This window comes from Triturus cristatus, chromosome 8 (genome assembly GCF_964204655.1).
Source record: "Triturus cristatus chromosome 8, aTriCri1.1, whole genome shotgun sequence".
Lineage (NCBI taxonomy): Eukaryota > Metazoa > Chordata > Amphibia > Caudata > Salamandridae > Triturus > Triturus cristatus.
The window spans coordinates 1,532,837,511-1,532,855,934 of NC_140591.1; the positions used below are offsets into that span (position 1 = coordinate 1,532,837,511).

The 18,424-nt window shown below is 49.0% G+C and overlaps 1 protein-coding gene across 1 annotated transcript in view; it reads right to left on the minus strand.

Annotated features, from left to right (window-relative positions):
- The window catches only part of ATG16L2 (autophagy related 16 like 2), a 694,312-nt gene that overhangs the window by 68,112 nt on the left and 607,776 nt on the right, over positions 1 to 18,424 (minus strand). Inside the window, exon 16 of the mRNA XM_085623378.1 lies at positions 7,168 to 7,215. Within this exon, the coding sequence (XP_085479504.1) occupies positions 7,168 to 7,215 (48 nt within the window). The remainder of the gene's footprint in view (positions 1 to 7,167; positions 7,216 to 18,424) is intronic.

Below are 18,424 nucleotides of genomic sequence, written 5' to 3' on the forward strand. Positions count from 1 at the left end.
AAATACATCCACAAATCTCTTGAAGGGTGTACGGTGCCTCCCCTTTGTCTGCATCAGATCTTGAAGCCAAGATAAACTGGGCTCCAGGCTTAGATTATGTCTAGTGTTGTTAAACAGTACAACCCATTCCCCAGGGTATGGGAGACAGACCGCACTTAGGTGGAGGTCTACGGGATCTTTTCAGGACTTCCTCCTTCCCCGGATGCTGCTGAATATTGAGCTGCACAGGAACCAAAGACAAACAGCAAATATAAAAAAGCATTTATAATGCTTTGTTGCTCAATTCATTGACATACATCATTTTGTTTTTTTCTTCAACTAGCGTCCACTCTGAATTATTTCCTGAATTATAAAACTTGGTTGATCTGCTGGCTCAGAAAAAATGTTTCATTTGTTTAAGGTTCCCAAAGACATTATGTGTGCCTCTGCTTACCTAGTGAAGATATACCTCTTCGGTAGGGATGTACTTCAAAGTGCCAAAATTGAATTCAATTAACTGGACAGTGAAAGCTTAAGTGGATGGAGAATTTGATGGGAGCTTTCTTTGTCCCTTATTGGGATATCTTTAGACCTACTGAGAAGAGAAGAAGACAATGGCACCCAGTAGGCTACCATTTTATTTCTCTTTGGCAATGGTTTGCACCTTTGTCCAAGTAGGGACCCTTGCTTCTAGTCAGGGTAAGAGAGTTACGCCCTTAGACAACCTCTGCTTACCCCCTTGGTAGCTTGGCACGAGCAGACAGGCTTATCTCAGAGAGTAAAGCATTTGTGCACACATACAGTAACAGTGAAAACACTACAAATGGACACCACACCAGTTTAGAAAAATAGGAAATCTTTATCTAAACCAAAACAAGACGAAACGAAAAAAAAATCCACCATACATATTTCAAGATATCATCAAAAAGAGGTTATTCACAAAAATAAAATTGTAGCAACAAATAGCTGCCAGCCGGGCTATTATGACGTTGTGACAGATGAAAATCCCAAAGTACGGCACCAACCACGAGGTGTGCAGCGTCGGGCCTGGTGTCACACAGACCCCCAAAGAACAGTACCTTGGCAAATGATGACAAAGATGGTGCACGGCGTCTGGAATGTGATGCTTCGTTCGCGCCGGTTCCTTACAACCACAGGGGAGGTGAGGCGATGGTTCCTTCCTGCGATGCAGGGACGGTTCCTTACTGTTGCCCTGGAGGTGACCTCGCGGTGGCGCCGAGGCGTTGGTTCCTTACAATGATGCAGGGTTGATAGATTTGGGAGGTCACCCACGTCAGGTATCGGCTCTTCGATGATGAAGCACCGGCGTCGGTGAGGTCGGGACTGCGGTACGAGTCGGGGTTGTGCGTTGTGAGCGTCACGAGTGGTGCCCTCAGCTCTGGTGTAGGCAGCGGCCTCAGTGACGGCGTCAGAGTCAGTATGGTGTGGCATCGGCAAGCGTCAGGGCTGCGGTGCACGTCGATGCAGTGCATCGTGCACTTCATGAGCGGTACCCACAGCTTCGTTGCAGGTCGCGGCGTCGCTCACCGGCGTCGGTGTTGCTATTTCCGTCTGTGGCAGCTGAAACAGCAGTTCCAGGTGCAGGACGACAGGTGGAGTGAAGTCTTTGTGTCCCTTAGACTTCAGAACAGGAGGCAAGCTCTACACCAAGCCCTTGAAGGTCCTCTTCAAGCAGGATACACAACACACACCAAGTCTTGGTCCTCTCCTTGGCAGAAACAGCCACAGCAGGTCAATCCATACAGCAAAGGGTCAGTACTACTCCATCAGCTTTCCTAGCTCTTCTCCTTGGCAGAGGTTCCTCTTGAGTCTCCTACTTGCAGGCAAATTTTGCTGCCATCATCCTGCACAGCAGTTGCGGTCCTCTGATGCTAAGCACTTTCTTAAGGTTTACAAGGCTAAGTGTGTGTTCGCTACAACTTATGGCAGTGATATTTATTTATTTTTTATTGAGATTTTGTGTTACTTTATTACATTCATACAAAAAACAAAATCAAGGTCAAGTGGCATTGCAGGTCATAAGTCACAAGGGCAACTTATCCATTATAACCTCAGGGGCCAAGTGAACAACTTTACACAGTATAGCATGAGTCTTGTGGCTGTTACATGGGATAGAGACAGCAGGCAGAGGGACAGTATACAGTATAATCATCTGGTATAGGCGTGGGGACCCTCGAACAGAGCTCCCCGATGCACCACACATCTCTCAAGGCGTGACCACATCCCATAGATCTTATACATAGAGCACACAAAACAATCCACGTGGTATGGAATATCGTGGATAAATGACCCAAAAGGCAGCCCAGAGATAAAGGAGAGATAGAATTCTGACAGGGCGGGATTCCACGGAGCCTAGGGTGACAGTTGAGCATGAGCATGTGATGGAGCCTCATGCTTGTGGTTGGGAAAAATAAAGACACTCAAAGCATATATCGGAGTCCAGATTCTGTCGGGGGTTGGGATTCCACGGAGCCTAGGGTGACAGTTGGGCACTGGCAGGCGAGGGAGCCTCACGCTTCTGGTTGGGAAAAATAAAGGCACTCAAAGCATATATCGGAGTCCATAGCATCATTACAATTTGGAGACGAGGATGGGATCACAACATCAGACTACTGTGTTTGTTATAACTTTTCAAAATAAAAATGGCAGACCTATGGTATCTTACATAACTGTCGTAGATGAACCAATCAGAAACGTCGGGTAGGCTTGTCACTAGTGCTTAATTTGAGCAGTGTGGAAATATGGATTTTTATGATCAGTTATGTCCCCTATCTTGGACCCCAACGGTTTCATGTATAAATCATAAGTACATGTATGTTCCCTCCAGTTCCAGTTATGAAGACGCAAACACATGTGCGTCCACCGTCAACATGTCCTCTTTCAGACCCGCCATGAATGGGCCGGATATTCTATTCCTAAGTATGAAAGGCCACCGGCTTTATATGGTTCATTTATCCCATTTTTCAGTCCAGGCGAGTAGGCCCTGATTCTGCCATTAAGCCTTTTCTTGCCTTCTGCCTCTGAAAGCTCCAGTCTGAGCTCGCATCTGTATCCATGAACTTTGTCCCACTCCCTGCGCGGCTAACGGTGTCTGACTCGACCTGTCTGCCTGCCAAAAAACTGTATTTCACCTTCAAGATTATCTGCTCTGCTCCGCTCTTCACCCAATGCATTCCTGTCTAGTAGTTTAAGTAAACATTCTTTCAGCTACCGAGCAAAAGGCCCGGCTTCTCTGTCTTTATGCAAGTAATTCATAGCCCTGTTACTATGGAAGATTTCTGCCCTCGCATCTAGTGTAGACACTTAGACGCTTGTACACGCACTAACAGTCAGTATAGTCAGTATAGTCAGTATAGAATAAGATTCTATCCTAAGAGACCTCTCTTCTTGGATAACACAGTTCTTTAAACATAGGATGTTAGATATGATTTGGGATTAGGTTGACATAACCCCAGACTTCTGTCTCCACATGTAGAGCTAAATGTCAAGTCCTCTTCACCCCCTAGTTGCACGTCAATCACACGTCATGCTGCTGCGCGCGCATCTCTGCCAAGTATTTCTGCTGACCTTGCGAAATTCTTTCATGGAACCACCCTATTGTGACATCATACCTGATGATGTTCTTTCAGTTACGCCCAGTTACACCCATTTTTAGTTACGCATGTATGTTTTTATCTTTGTTATCAACTGTTACGCCTCCTGCATCTGTTTCACTGTAATGCCTATTGTATAAAAATGATTACTTGTCAATAAAGTTGGTCCTTCACTTCCTGAACCTTCGTGGTGATGGAATATGGAGTCCATCAATTCGAATTGATTTTGGAATAAAGCCCGTTCCGAACCTCTAATACCACGGATTCTGCCTCTTATTTTACTGAGCTATTATTATAGATTTTCCGCATCAAATTAAGTCCCGGTAATTAAATTATTTACCACAGCAGCTGGCTTCCAGTGCTCGGCACCAGCACTTAATTGTCAACACTAGCACATATGACAGCTGCCAAATGATAGCGCTGTTTGTGTGATTTAGAGATAAGCAGAACAACAGCTGTTTTATTTATTCAAAATACATTAAAAACAACTAAAGCCTCCTGCCCAAGCCATTCTTATAGCTTTGGGAGACTCGAACAGTCTAAAATATCACACCTGTAGCAGTGTGTAGTTGTGTAGGTACTATGATGGCAGCGCTGACAGGGCCAATGGGTGGTGCAAGCTGTTGTGACCTCCTGACAAATATTAAGCACTGCTTGTCACCACAGCAAACTCACGCCTACCGTATTTAACACAAGCTTTCTCACAATGGCAAACATCAGGCATGGTCATGCAATTACAATGTGTATAAAATTTACATTTGGCAAAACAATGTACAGCCTCTTCTACGAGGGTGTAGCAAGGATTATCACGGTACAAGTCCTCTACAGGCAGAGTTTGTCAGATGGAGTAATCATCTTCAAAAACCTTGCTTACAGCAGTAATCAGTGAGATTCCATGTAATGAAATACCTGTCAACATGCTTCAGTTGTAACAATCTACCCTAAAGGTCTATTGCCTTTAACATATGCTTTTACAGTAAATAATACAGTCCTAGTGCTTTTGTCTTAACATTTCAATATGAACACAACTGCTTTGATCATTGGTTGGTCACTATAACCAACTCAGGCCTAATGTAGTGAGCATAATCTTTCCCACAGGGGAAATCTATCATGAGTGGCTGCTTGATGAGAGAGGGGTTTATGTTGTGATATGTTCTCTGTTGCACACTTTACACGTCATCCTTTGGCTTTGGGGCTATGGTAAATGGCACCTGATACAATGTATACTGAAACGTTGCATAGAATGCTATACATGGAATGGGAAGTAAGCAAATAGACATGTTTTTTCAGGGCAAAAGTATGGTGCCATTCCCAATTCGATGTGGATTTAAGCTGCCATGTATCACCTGCTTCGAGAAGATGATAAATGGCAGTTAGGGAGGGTTGGAAATAGGAGGGTGGTGGGGTATGGGAAGGGTGTCAGTGGGCAGGGTGGCAGGCGCGGGCCGTGCAGGTAAGAGCGGTGGGGTGGGGGGAGTCGACAGACGACGACAAGGTAAACTTACATTGAAAAAAATTAAAACCACGTATCTTGCGCTCGTCGCCATCTGTCAACTCGACTTTCTGCCACACCTCCAGATTTGGCTCTGTTAAAGCCTCATTAAAAGGCAATAGAGGTTCAACAACAGAAGATGGTGAATGCAACACCTCAGTAAGAATATTTGGCCTGATCTCAGCTGTGGGCAGTTGAAGGTCCAAAAGTTCAGCAGCCATCCTGATGACAGCATGGTATGGAGCAACATCCTGTGAAGGTAGGGCCTTTGGTGATGAAAGCTCCCACTCTGGAAAAGTATCTAAACCACTGGCTTCCCGAAGGCCCTCAAATTCATCAACGGAGTTGTTGATATCTCCTTCTTCTGCCTCATCCTGCTAGTATTCCTCTTCCTCCAGCAGCCTTTGGGCTTCTCTCCTTGACCGCATCTTCGGGATCATTGGCGGCATCTTCGGGATCATTGGCGGCTGCACAATGCACGAAGTCGAGATGATGACGGCCCACCAGATGACACGGAGACTGTGATATTGACGTCGAAAACCTTGGAGCCGGAAACTGCCATGATGGCCCCGTCGGTAAAATGGGCACGAAGGGTGCCTGGGCATATTGTTGAGGGATGCCCAAATTAAAGGCAAACGAACCCACTGGGCTAGACGGCACACCAGTAGGGTAGGATGCCCTGGCAAACATGCCAAACATTGCATTGAGAAAACGCGATGGATCCGACCCTGGACCAGGAAAGGGTAGACAAGGAACCTAGTCTGGATCCACTCGAGGGCGCGTGGAAGGCTGAGGCTGCGGCGCCGGGGACGTCGGATCTGGTACAGACAAAGCCACAGGAACAGGAGAGGACTCCCTGAGCTCCGGAGAATCTCTGGGTGCCGGAGATTTCCTGGGTGCCGGAGTACCCCACGGTGTGGGAGAGTTGGTCAGAGTCGCTTGAGGAGAAGGAGAAGGAGAAGGCGACGGCAAGACATCCTTTGTATGACGTCATGGAGCCAGAGAAGTTGACCTTGAAGCCCTACCCTTCGAAGACCGACGTCCAGACCCATGCCTTGTCCTCCTCTTATGTTTCCTCGACGTTGATGTATGCGAGGTTGACGACTTCGAATTGGATCTCTTACAACCCCGCTTCTCCTTTCTCGCTCGCGCCATGAAAAGCTTAGCCTGACGCTCTTTCAGTGCCTTCGGATTCATCTTCTGATAACTGGAACAACCTCTGACGTCGTGGTCTGACAAAAGGCACCAGAGACAGTCGCCGTGAGGATCCGTGATGGACATATGTCCCCCACACTCTCTGCAAGGCTTGAATCCAGACTTCTTCTAAGTAGCCATTGCACTGCTACACCAACAGAGAAGTAGAAACAAAGTAAAACAAAACCAAATGTAGAGTCCCACAAAACCGTTACGCGTCGATGGCGTGGAAAAAAGGGAACTGATGTTAGTACGCCGAAGAGGTCTTCTTATGGCTCCGGTGACATCTTACGGAGTCACGAGCAGAGCCGTGCTATTGTGACGTGGGAGAGCTAAGAAAAAGTTTCAGTGGAATGCTGGTGCAGGGGTAATTCAAAAGGTGAGGAATCCACAGGCAGATGTATTCATCAGAAACAGAAATACTTCTCTGACATCTATGTTTTTCTATCATAAAATCAAATGCAAACAAATCATCTCAGAAATTGTGCTTCCGTTAAACCTTCCTTTAATAGTGACATATATATATATCGCGCAACACAAGCTGGTAACACAAAACAACTCAGCACGAAGCTCCTTTTAGGATAGTAATGAATGATTTGTGGAGATGCGGCTACATGCCTCAATGTTCACTATAAAACCATGTTATGAAATATCCTTAATAAAATCCACATAATGAAAAGATAATCGGTCATAAGTCATGACGAAATACTTTGGGACTCATTTGCATAAAACATCTCAGAATCAAAATAGGTAGGCCTTGTGGAAAACGCCATGAATACCAGGAGGAGATACCAGCATTCACTGGTTTGCAATGCATTGAACAGCTGAACCATGTTTTCCTTCCCAAACCCAACACAGAAAGGCATGTCTCTGAAACTAGATGAGTACCTGAATATCGCCTTTGTCCAGTCACACCCACACTTGAACCCGTCAGCCCTGAGGAGAAAAACAATACATTGTTCGCATGAATACCAACATGGAAAGGAACAGGAAAGCTCACCAAAAGTCTACCATACTTGAGAAAAGTAGTTTACCCGGATGATGTCCATCAACTAGACTAGCTTGCGAACATAAGCACAAGTTACTTACTTGTGTAACGATATATCTGTAAGAAACATTAGTTAGTGATACATTCCTTACCTTAGAATATCTCCAGGCATCAGCCTGGATCCAGAAAGTTTTTGTCAGCAGTATCCCCGCACGTCGGTAGGCGTTCTTGTGCGGCTCTACGTAAGTCGCTGGCGTCGTAGTCGCCGAGATTACGTCGTCGGAGCTACTTAGACAGGCCCACGCGCACTGACGTCAGTTCTGTACACGACTTTCCACGCCAGGAACGCAGAGCCATGCCAGAGACCGACTACTGGTGCATTAAAACTAGGGCCCTGAAAGGGATGACCTCAACCCTAGAGATCAGTTCGCAGAACGGGGAGGATGGGCGGGCGGTAAGGAATCTATCACTAACTAATGTCTCTTACAGATATATCGTTACACAAGTAAGTAACTTGTGCATCTGAAAGAGATACGTTAGTGATAGATTCCTTACCATAGAATACATACCCAAGCAATACCAACCCTGGCGGTGGGTCTACGAAGTGAGATTACACCAGAAAGTCACGGAGAAACGAACAGCCAAAGAAGCCATTTCTCCGGACTTGACTGTCAAGGCAATAAATCGTAGTGAAAGTGTGCAGTGAGGCCTACGTGGCAGCCTGACAGATGTGTTGCAGTGGGACACCGCATCCCAGTGCTGTAGTAGCTGCTGTCGCCCTGGTCGAATGGGCGCGCAACTCTACTGGAGGTTCCTTTTTAGCCAAAGAGTAATAGGCTTGAATAAACAAGACAACCTAGTGTGAGATAGTTCATCTGTGCACAGCCCAGTCTTTCTTGGCGCCCACGTAGCCAACAAAGAGCTGGTCATCCACCCGGAACTGTTGTGTGTGGTTGAGGTAGAATGAAAGCGCATGTTTGGGTCCAGACGGTGGAGCCTCTTTTCCTCTCTGGAAGGGTGCAGAGGCAGAAAGAAAGTGGGCAGAGTGACAGTTTGCCACAGATGAAAGGCAGTGACTACTTTTGGTAGAAAGGAGGGACGTGGTTGAAGCACAACCTTGTCCAGATGAACCGCCAGGAAAGGAGGTTTACAGGAAAGATCCTGGACCTAACTCACACGCCTAGCAGAGGTGATAGCCACTAGGAAGACAGTTTGTAAAATTATGAAGAGGCTCAAAGGGAGCGCACATGAAGTATGTGAGGACCAGGTTCAAGTCCCACAGAAGCATCACAAACTGATTAGGTCGGAAAAGGTGAGTTATGCCTTTGAGAAATCAATTAACCACAGGGGACTTGAAAAGAAAGGGCTGATCAGGCAGCCTGAAAAAGGCTGAAAGAGCGGAAAGTTAGCCTTAAACATTGCCCAGAGCAGAGCCCTGCTGGGCCAAAGAGAGAAGGAACAAAAGGACCTCAGAAAGAGGGGCAGAAAGGGGATCTACAGCTTTTGCTGTGCACCATTCCATAAATTTGTTCCACCGGTAGGCATATACCGTTTTAGTGGAGGGACGCCTGGCTGCCAGAATGACATCACAGACCTCAGGAGGCAAGTCAAAAGGAATCAACTGTTGCCACTTAAACTCCACGCAAGGAGGTGAGAGCTGGACAGGTTTGGGAGGAGGACCGTCCCCTGCTGCTGCGACAAAAGATCCTCCCGAAGAGGCAGCCGGATCGGGGGATCCACGCTCATACTGAGTAGCTTGGGATACCAAACTCTTCGAGCCCAGTTCGGTGCCACAAGAATGACTTGAGCCTGGTCGCGTCTGATGCTCTCCAGCACTTTGGTTAGAAGTGTTATATGCAGAAAGGCGTACTACAGACCGCAACTCCACTCGCGACGAAAAGCGGCTCTGAGCGAGGGCCGCCTTGGAAACTCCAACGCACAGAACTACGACAGTGCGCGTTCTCGTCGGTGGCGATGAGATGTAACCAAAGTTCTCTCCACTGTAGATAGAGACCTTGCGCCACCTGCAAGTGAAGACCCCATTCGCGATCCATTATGCCCCGACGGCTGAGTTCGTCCGCCCTGGCGTTCAAAGAACCTGCCAAGCGTTGAACCATCAGGAAAATGCCCTGGCGTTCCAGCCACTTCCAGAGGTGCAGAGCCTCCAGACAAAGGGTCCACGATCCCACCCCGCCTTGCTTGTTGCAGTACCACATGGCGGTGGTGTTGTCTGTGAACACTTGCACTACTCTCCACTGGACAGAGGGAAGGAATGCTTTCAGTGCAAGGAGGATCTCCCTGAGCTCCAAAAGACTGACATGGAGCTCGGATTCCGCCGGAGACCAGATGCCTCTGATCTTCACCTCTCCCATGTGGACCCACTATCCCAGGAGGGACGCATCCGTCACCACTGTTTGCTCCGGTTGGGGAAGGGAGAAGGATCTGCCACTGACCCAATGCTGGTCCGTGAGCCACCACTGCAAGTCTTGTGCAGTGCCGTCCAAGATCTGGACGTAGTCGGACAGGTTTCCATGATGCTGCGTCCACTGGTACTGCAGGTCCTACTGCAGAGCCCGCATAGGCGATGTGGCATGATTGATCAGCAGGATGCAGGAGGCCATGAGACCCAGCAGCCTCAGGGTCTTCCTGACAGAAATCCAGGACAAGGGCTGAAAGGGAGAATAAACCTGAAATTGCGCCATGTCCCGAACCGCTCTGATGAAGAGGAGCTTTTGAGAGGGGATCAGATGTGACTTCGGCACGTTGATGGAGAACCCCAGCAAATGCAGGAGGTCGGCTGTTGTCTGGAGGTGGGAGACGACCGCCTGGGGCGAGCCCGCCTTTAACAGCCAGTCTTCGAGATAGGAGGAGACTGAAACCCCTAATCTGCGCAGATGAGCTGCGACCACCACCATAATTTTCGTGAACACCCGAGGGGCCCTGTTAAGGCCGAAATGGAGCACGGTGAACTGAAAGTGCTCGGGCCTACTATGAACCGCAGGTAACGCCGGTAAGCTGGCAGGATGGGGTTATGAAAACAAGCATCCTGCAAGTCCAATTGTACAACCCAGTCCTGCGGGTGTAGGGTAGACAATATGAGAAGTTGGCCTGGTATATGCTGTCCACTAGTTATAGTGGGCACCCTGTACCAGTCCAAACAACCCCTTATTGATGATAGTTTAAAGACAACCTTGATTGAAAGCTATCCTAGTGGTAGCTATGGAGAGCAGCCTTCAGGCTAAGTCTTGAAGGAATGTAAAGCAGCTTGTTTTACCAGTCTATAATCTCTTGAATGGCTAAATGAAAGACAACCACATCAGGTATATATATAAAATATATGTATTTATTTCTAAACACACCATCCTAGTCTCTTTATGAGGCTAGGGGTCAAAACACATAAGTTACACTTCGAATAGAACAGTAATAAGCACAAATACATGTCAGGCCCTAGGGGCGAGCCAAACCATATACTAAAATAATGGTATAAGAACCACGACTTAACTAGACACAAGGCTTAGAGCCTGTAGAATCGCTGGGACCCCAAGGAACCACCCAAGGTAGTGACACAGGGGACCCACGTGGGCCGTGTGCAGTGTGAGAACACAGCCGCGAGCTCCCGTTAGCTTCTATGGGGAAAGTCGCGGTTCGATTTTTAAAGATTAGAGACACTTAGAAATGAGTCAGGACCAAACCCTTTGCGACTTAGGAGGTTCTAGGGTCAACACCCACGGGTGCACCGGAGTACTCGAGTTACCTCACCCAGGGAAGCCGGGTGCATAGGTGTCAGATGGTGTCGGGTCGCGGCGTCGATTTCAATGGGAGCTGGCAAAGAAGTGCTGCTGCCGGGAAGATGCGAAGTGTCCGAAGAGATCCAGCCTGGATCGAAGTTGAGAAGAACCTGAAAGCAGAGGGGACAGAGTCTGGGTCACTTGCCAGTGACCAGGAGGACGATAGGCGGATGCCCACCGATGTCGGGTGATTTCAGGTGAAAGAGGTGAAGCTTGAGTCTTCAGCCACGAGGACCAGGAGGCGTCGACGACAACCAGGAGCTGCATTCGAGCTGTCACACGAAGGATGTCGAGTGCTGCAGCGTCGGTGCCCAGATTGGACACAACAAGCCTTGGCAACAGCAACCCACGCAGAAAGGAGAAAGATGCTTCGGTGCAGACCAGCAAGGTCTGAGGGACTCACAACTTGGTAGGGAGTCGGGGCATGTCTCGAGCAACCAGAGAAGCCCAAGGAAAATCAAAGTTACCCCCTCAGGGACCCACTAGTCGACGGACCAGGGATCGCGAAGGAACCTAGAGAGGAAACACAAAATGGCGGCCCATGGGTCACTCGGGGTGACTAGACCGACAATCTTCGGTGGATTCTCTGCTCGAGGTGGGGGCTACAAGTAACCCCAAGCACGACTTCAAGAGACGTCGAGAAGTCAATGCACTTGCAAAAGTGCACGGTGACCAGGAGTTCTGGTTCCACGCGGCTCACGAGGGCTGCGGGTCTCAGCTTTGCTGGGGACTCGGGTCGGCCTCAGAGATGTCTGGAAATCCTCTTCCTGGGCTGCAATTACTTCGGAGTCCGGCGGGAGCTTCGGAGATGCAGACCGGCAAAATGCTTCCTTGGTGCCTGCTAAGCAGGGGAGTCACTCCTTGACCCCAAGGGAGATTTCTTCAGTCCTCTAGTCTTTAGTAGAGCGTCGAAGTTCCAGGATTCAGCTTCAGAGGGATATCTAAAGTTCTGGTTACAGAGGTTCCTTACTTATACCTAAGGAAGGGGTTGGACTAACTCTGGGGACCCACCTATGGGAGGGTTTGGAAAGAGGGGTACCTACACCCATTTCCTTTGTCCAGTTTCGCGCCAGAGCAGGGTCTGGAAGCCCTTGAACTGGTTTGAGCTGCACTATGTACAGGGAAACCAAATGTGCCCCCAGCGCTGGACTTCAAAGCACTCTGAGAGTGCTCCCACCCAGCCCCAATACACATCAGCCTGTCTGGGAGGTGGTTAAACCTCCTTGTGACAGGAAACCTATTGTCCAGGCCTCCCCTGCCGCAGTTTCGGTCAGCAGCAGGAGGCCAGACCCGTGTCTGTGGCTGCAGCATCCATTTTGTGATGCCAGGGCTCTATTAGATTTCTACTGGGTAACCCAGTACTGCCATGTCTCTCCCCCTAGAAGGGTGAGATCATATCCTCACATCAAGAACTGATGTGAGGGTATGATTCCAAGGTGTTTGACACCAAACACAACATGTTTCCGTGCAGTCAGTCCAACGTTAGCATTAACCGTTTAAGATATAATGCACTTAAGACTATATGGTCAGGCTGCACCACTGAGAAGAGATTCCGAAGGCTGCAGAGGGGCTCAGCTCATGCCTGGGCACCCTCTCACATATAATCAAGCACCCTGCCTTCGGGATTGATAAGGCCTGCCATAGGGGTGACTGATAGGTTACTATGTGCAGTGATAGGTGAGGTATAGTGAACCTATACCTCAGTAAGGGGTGCATGCACCACCTTACCCAGGCAGCAGTAGCAGACCTGTGGTGTCATTTTGGAGGGCTTTCCAGGAGTGGCACAATACATGCTTCAGCCCCTGGTAGGCCTCTGGGGTAACTATGCCCTGGGTACATAGTATACCATATACTAGGGACTCACAAGGGTACCCCAGAATCCAATCTGGAGTGCACCTAAAGTACATGCAATCAATTTAGAGAGAAAGCAGATAAGCTGGGGACCTGAATTGCAGGTTCCCAGCCAAACTAATTAAAAAACCATCAAAACATCAGGAAAAAAGTGGGGGTAACCATGTAGTCAGATTCCACCTTCCTACAGACAAGACCTGAGCAAGCATGAGCATTTTAAACTTCTCCTTCCGGAGGAAGCGAGTGGTGTTCCGGAGGTTTAAGATAGGACGTAGGCCGTTGTCCTCCTTTGGAAGTATGAAGTAGTGAGAGTAACAACCATAACCTACTTCTGACGTTGGAACGTGCTCAATGGCCCATTGGACAAGAAGGTCGCAACCTCGTGCTGGAGAGGTGTCAATTGATCTCCTGACATGCGGTTGTGCTGAGATGGCATGGCAGGAGGAGTAGTGTCGAAGAGGGGGGAGTAGCCCCTTCGGACCATTTGCAGAACCCACCTGTTCAAAGTGATGGCGCGCCAGTGGGGGAGGTGATGGCGAATCCTGCCACCACCTGGCGCGTGGTGGGCCTTAAACACTGGACTGAAACAGCTGACTAGGAACGTCTTTAGGACGGACCTGCCTGCTAGCCCCGGGACCCATTGGTGCCGGTCCCCTGTTCGCGGCTGCGCTGCTGTATGCAAATTGCCCTACCTATGGAGGAGGCGGAGTCAAGACCACAATGGATGGTGAACCTTGCCGCATCATTGCCCTCGGCAATTGCTTGGGAGAGCACCTTGCAAGCCTCCGCTAGACACTGAGGCAGCACCAGCGCCACCGTGTTCCACACAGAGTGTGAATAGAGGTCAAATGGCACTTGGAGAGGCAGAGTCTTGGACAACTAGCCACTCTGACGTTAGGTGTTGTGTGATGAAACTGGGGTTGCCTTGTATCCACAGAAGCCCCTGTGTTAGATTTAAGTGTGTTATTGAAGGGTAGTAGCGGCTCCGTGGAGGAGGCCGCTGCTGAAACACTGCAGTCAGGAGAGCCCTGATAGGCCCTGTAGAGAATTTGAGGTTAGGGCCTCCCCTACGCAACACCACAGAATGAACCAACCACCCCCGTAGCTACGGAAGAAGGGGACAGTGTATTAGGGTGTGGCGATAAGTCCAGCTTGCTGGGACTCTCCGTGTTGCCAACCTAGTTTAGTACATCCTTCCACCGAGCTGCGTGAAGGTCCTCAGACCCCTCCTAGTACCCTCCTTTGGTCCCTGGCCGTTTGAGAGGCCGAGAAGGAGAACGAATTTCCCCCCACGGAATAGAAGAAGGCAGGCTTGATACAGTCAGGCCCTGGAGGCAACGACGCTGTGTCCGGCGCCGGAGGCAGCGCCGCGGCCAATGGCGAGGTGGGATGCAATGGAGTTGCCGAGGCCGGCGCCGAGACAGGAGCCGAAGGCGGTGCCGAGGCCAATGGCTGCGCCGATGCCGGAACAGACGGCGGCGCCGAGGCCGGAGCCAACGGCTGCGTCGAGGCCAGAGCCAACGGCTGTGCCACGGCTGGAGCCAAAGGTGGCACTGAGGCAGGAGCCAGCGGCGTTGCCGAGGCCGGAGCCAGCGGCGCCTCAGGGAATCTTGCCGGCGTAACCCAAGGGGTCCACGGGGCCCAAAGGCGTGCCGGAGGGACCCGATGGGGAAAATAAACGGCCCATGGCCAACAGGAAGACCTGTATTTCTTCCAGAGTCACGTACAGTCTGGGGAAAGGCGGGTAGGCTGCAGGCAACAACGGAGGCTCTACTGGAGCCGCAGGGGAGTGACCACCCGACCCGCCCTCTCCACCGTGTACTGCGACCGGTGAGGGGTAGATGGAGCGCAATGTCGCTTCTTCAACTTTTTATGGAGCCTGGACTTACCTGTCCACGATTCCGACAAACGGTGGTGACGGCCTCGCAACCTGTCTCCCGACCTTCCTCAGGAGAGGGATCTCGAGCGTCACGGAGCCGAATGCCGGGCCTCCAACAACTTTCGGGAACGCTCCCGCAAAGCCTTCGGCGCCATGGCCCGACAATCAGGGCACGCCTCGGGGTCATGGGCGTGCCCCAAGCAGAAGAGACACACGTTATGTGGGTCCGCCACTAATATGTTCAGACTGCAATCCCGACAGGATTTAAACCCGGGCATCTCTACTGCACCAGAAGTTGAGAACTCAACAAAACAAGAGAAACAAGTCTCAGAAACCAAGTTAAAACATTAACTAGGGGTACCGCTCTCTCTCGGATCTGCGCTTGCTGGCGCTGAAAAAGAAAGAACTGACGTCAGCGCGCGTGAACGCGTCTAAGTAGCTCCGACGACGTCATCTCGGCGACTACGACGCCAGCGACGTACGCGGAGCCGCACGACGACGCCTACCGACGCGCAGGGGTACTGCTGACGAAAACTTTCTGGATCCAGTCTGACGCCTGGGGATATTCTAAGGTAAGGAATCTATCACTAACGTGTCTCTTTTAGATTCATATATTTAAAAACTCCCAAGCAAATATTTCATATTATGTATAGCTTAATACATAGCAGTTTGGGGTTTTAACTGTACAGTTGTCTGTTTTAGTCAGAAAACATGCATATCTTTGGTGTCCCATGTGGGCTATTGCTCTTCTGAAATCTCAAATGAAAAGAACTTCTTGTTTGGTCAGAGTGGAACTTGAGGAGGTGAGGACTCCGTACAAGCAGACGGATTCCGGACCACTTCCCTCTGAACACACACTAGAGGTCTTCCCCCGCTTGTCTCAGGAATCTCTCCTTATCTTGCTGTCCTCGGTAAAGAGCGGATCACCCAAGGATCCTGCATCGCTTAACATTCTGAAACAGGTAGCTTTGATAATAGCACCTAACATGACGGACCTGATTAACGCCTCACTGTCCACACGAATAGTTCCTACCAACTGGAAAGGGGCCATGGTGAAAGCCCTACCTAAGAAACCTAATTTGGATCCGGCAGATTTGGGCAACTACCGCCCTATCTCCCTTCTGCCAGGAGTGGGTAAGATGGCAGAGAAATACGTTAATCAAACCCTCTCCGGGTTCCTCGAAACCCACAACCTGCTTCACTCCTCTCAAACAGGATTCCGACCGCGTCAGAGCACCGAAACGGCCCTGTTAGCAGTGGTGGAGAAAAGTAGGAAAATCTTAGACTCAGGAGTTTCGTCAGCCATTATACTCCTTCACCTGAGCGCAGCATTCGACGTGATGAACCAGAGGATTCTGGCTCACCATCTCAGGAGTATAGGAGTAACAGGCACAGTGCATCAATGGCTGTGCTCCTTTCTGGAGGGTAGAACCTTTCAGGTATTTGAGGAGAACATCGCATCTAAACCTACCTCCCTGCCGAGCGGAGTCCCTCAAGGCTCGTTGCTTAGCCCGACCCTTTTCAATGTGTATATGGCTCCTCTGGCAGCCATTGTAGCCCCCTCTGGAATTCGCATGGTGACCTATGCCGATGATACGCAATTGGTGGTAGCGTTAAACCAAGCAGATCAAAAAACCAATGGCCTCTATTCTTGTCTAGAGGACGTTTCGAACTGGATGGATGCGTCTCAGCTCAAGCTTAATGGCGTAAAAACTGAGCTCCTTAGTTTTAAATCCAGTTCCATGTGGCCAGCCGGCATGGGTCCTCCCCTGGTCCCTAAGTCAGAAATCAAGAGCTTGGGCATTTGGTTGGACCAGGATTTGAACTTTAGGATACAGGCCAGGAAGACGGCAGCTATCTGCTATGACCTGCTTAGAATGGCCCGCAAAGTCCTCCCCCCTCCTCCTCTCTCAAGCTAAAAAAGTAGTGGTCCAATCACTTAAACTTTCCAGACTGGACTACGGTAATGCACTATATCTGGGTGCCCCCACAACAGTAGTTTCCAAATTACAGTCTGTTCAAAACAGCGCCGCCAGACTTCTGACTGGAGACGCCAACAGACAATCGGCGAAACCAGCACTCGGCTCCCTTCACTGGCTCCCAGTGCAGGAATGTATTAGATTCAAGGCCCTGTGCCTAGTACAGAAATCCATGCAGGGGAACGGGCTTACAATCAACTCAGCCATGATCCGTCCTTACAAAGCGAATAGGAAACTTCGGTCAGATGAATTGCATCTGGCCGAGGTCCCTAGGATCAAGAAGGCCAGAAGGGGTGGGCGGCTCTTCACTTATAACGCCGCTAAACTCTGGAATTCTCTGCCACTACATCTTCGCATAGTTCCCAATCATTTGGCTTTCCGTAAACAACTGAAGACCTTTCTGTTTCCCCCGTGTCGGTTCTTAGCGCTGGGACGCTCCGGGGTAGCCATGCGCGTTATAAATGCTTTTTCATTTATTCATTAATTTCAGTTGCTTGACCATGGTAATACTGAATATGGTTATTGCATGATATGATATGTGATTTAAGTAATTATATTTTTATTTTTAAAGGGTGACATGTCACCAGAGTGGCTTCTTGGCACTGGAAAAAATCAAGATTGGGTGTAACACAGTGGGAGTAACTATTGAAAGGCAAGAAGATATATCTGACATATGTTCATAACCAGCCTTTAGGGAAATTGGCAGAAAGTTTTAAACCTTAACTGCTTGTTTCGAAAACTTCTGAATACGTTTTCTATAACTTCGACCCAGTTAAAAGCAAGATGAGTGGATGAAAGTTTTCATGGGTGACAGTAGAATTTCAGCTTTTTAATGGAAAATGTTGTTGCCGTTGATTGCATCCTAGTTTCCAGTCCACAGATTTTCAGCGGATTGATAATGGTGAACATATATATTTGGGATTCACACTTTAAGGGTCACAAACGTGTGTTTATTTTCCATACACATAAGTTATGGGGTGTTCGAAATGTGTGTGATTCACTGACACTATTGCATAAATATGGGAAATTTGGGGAAAATTCTACATTTCGAAAAATACTTTATCTAGAATCAATACTCATCCATTTTTGACACATGGATATATTTTTCCTCTAAAACAAATACTGCGAAAAAACAATGGCCACAACGAACAGCCACTTGAGTTCTTATTATTCCCGTAGGTCCTGTACTCCTGTGCTATAATTTTGCTGTGAAATGCGACGTAATTGGGCGACGTGGCGCGATGGCGTAATTCCATGTTACAGGTGTAACATGAAATTCCAGAAATTACACCAGCATTATTAAAATGTGCCCGTAGCACCCACAAACTCATGTCCCGATGGGACATGAGTGCAGATGCAAGAGGCCGATCGAGAAGGTCATAGTTGATACAAAGGGGTTGCGCAACAGGCATTGGACAATTATTTAGATGTACAAAAGTTGTTGGAAGAGATGGTGCAGGCGTACAAGTTGCATCACACTGAAACAGAGGGCACATGGTATTTGTGTTAATCAGGGGCAGGTGCTAGGAATAAAGATGCCGCTGCTGTGGACGGGCTGACAAGTAAGGTAATGTTGATAGTAAGGATGTCGCTGAGATGGAGCATGTCAATCACGAAAGACCTAGTTAGTGTTATGCTAGCAAGAACTGTATGGAAGATG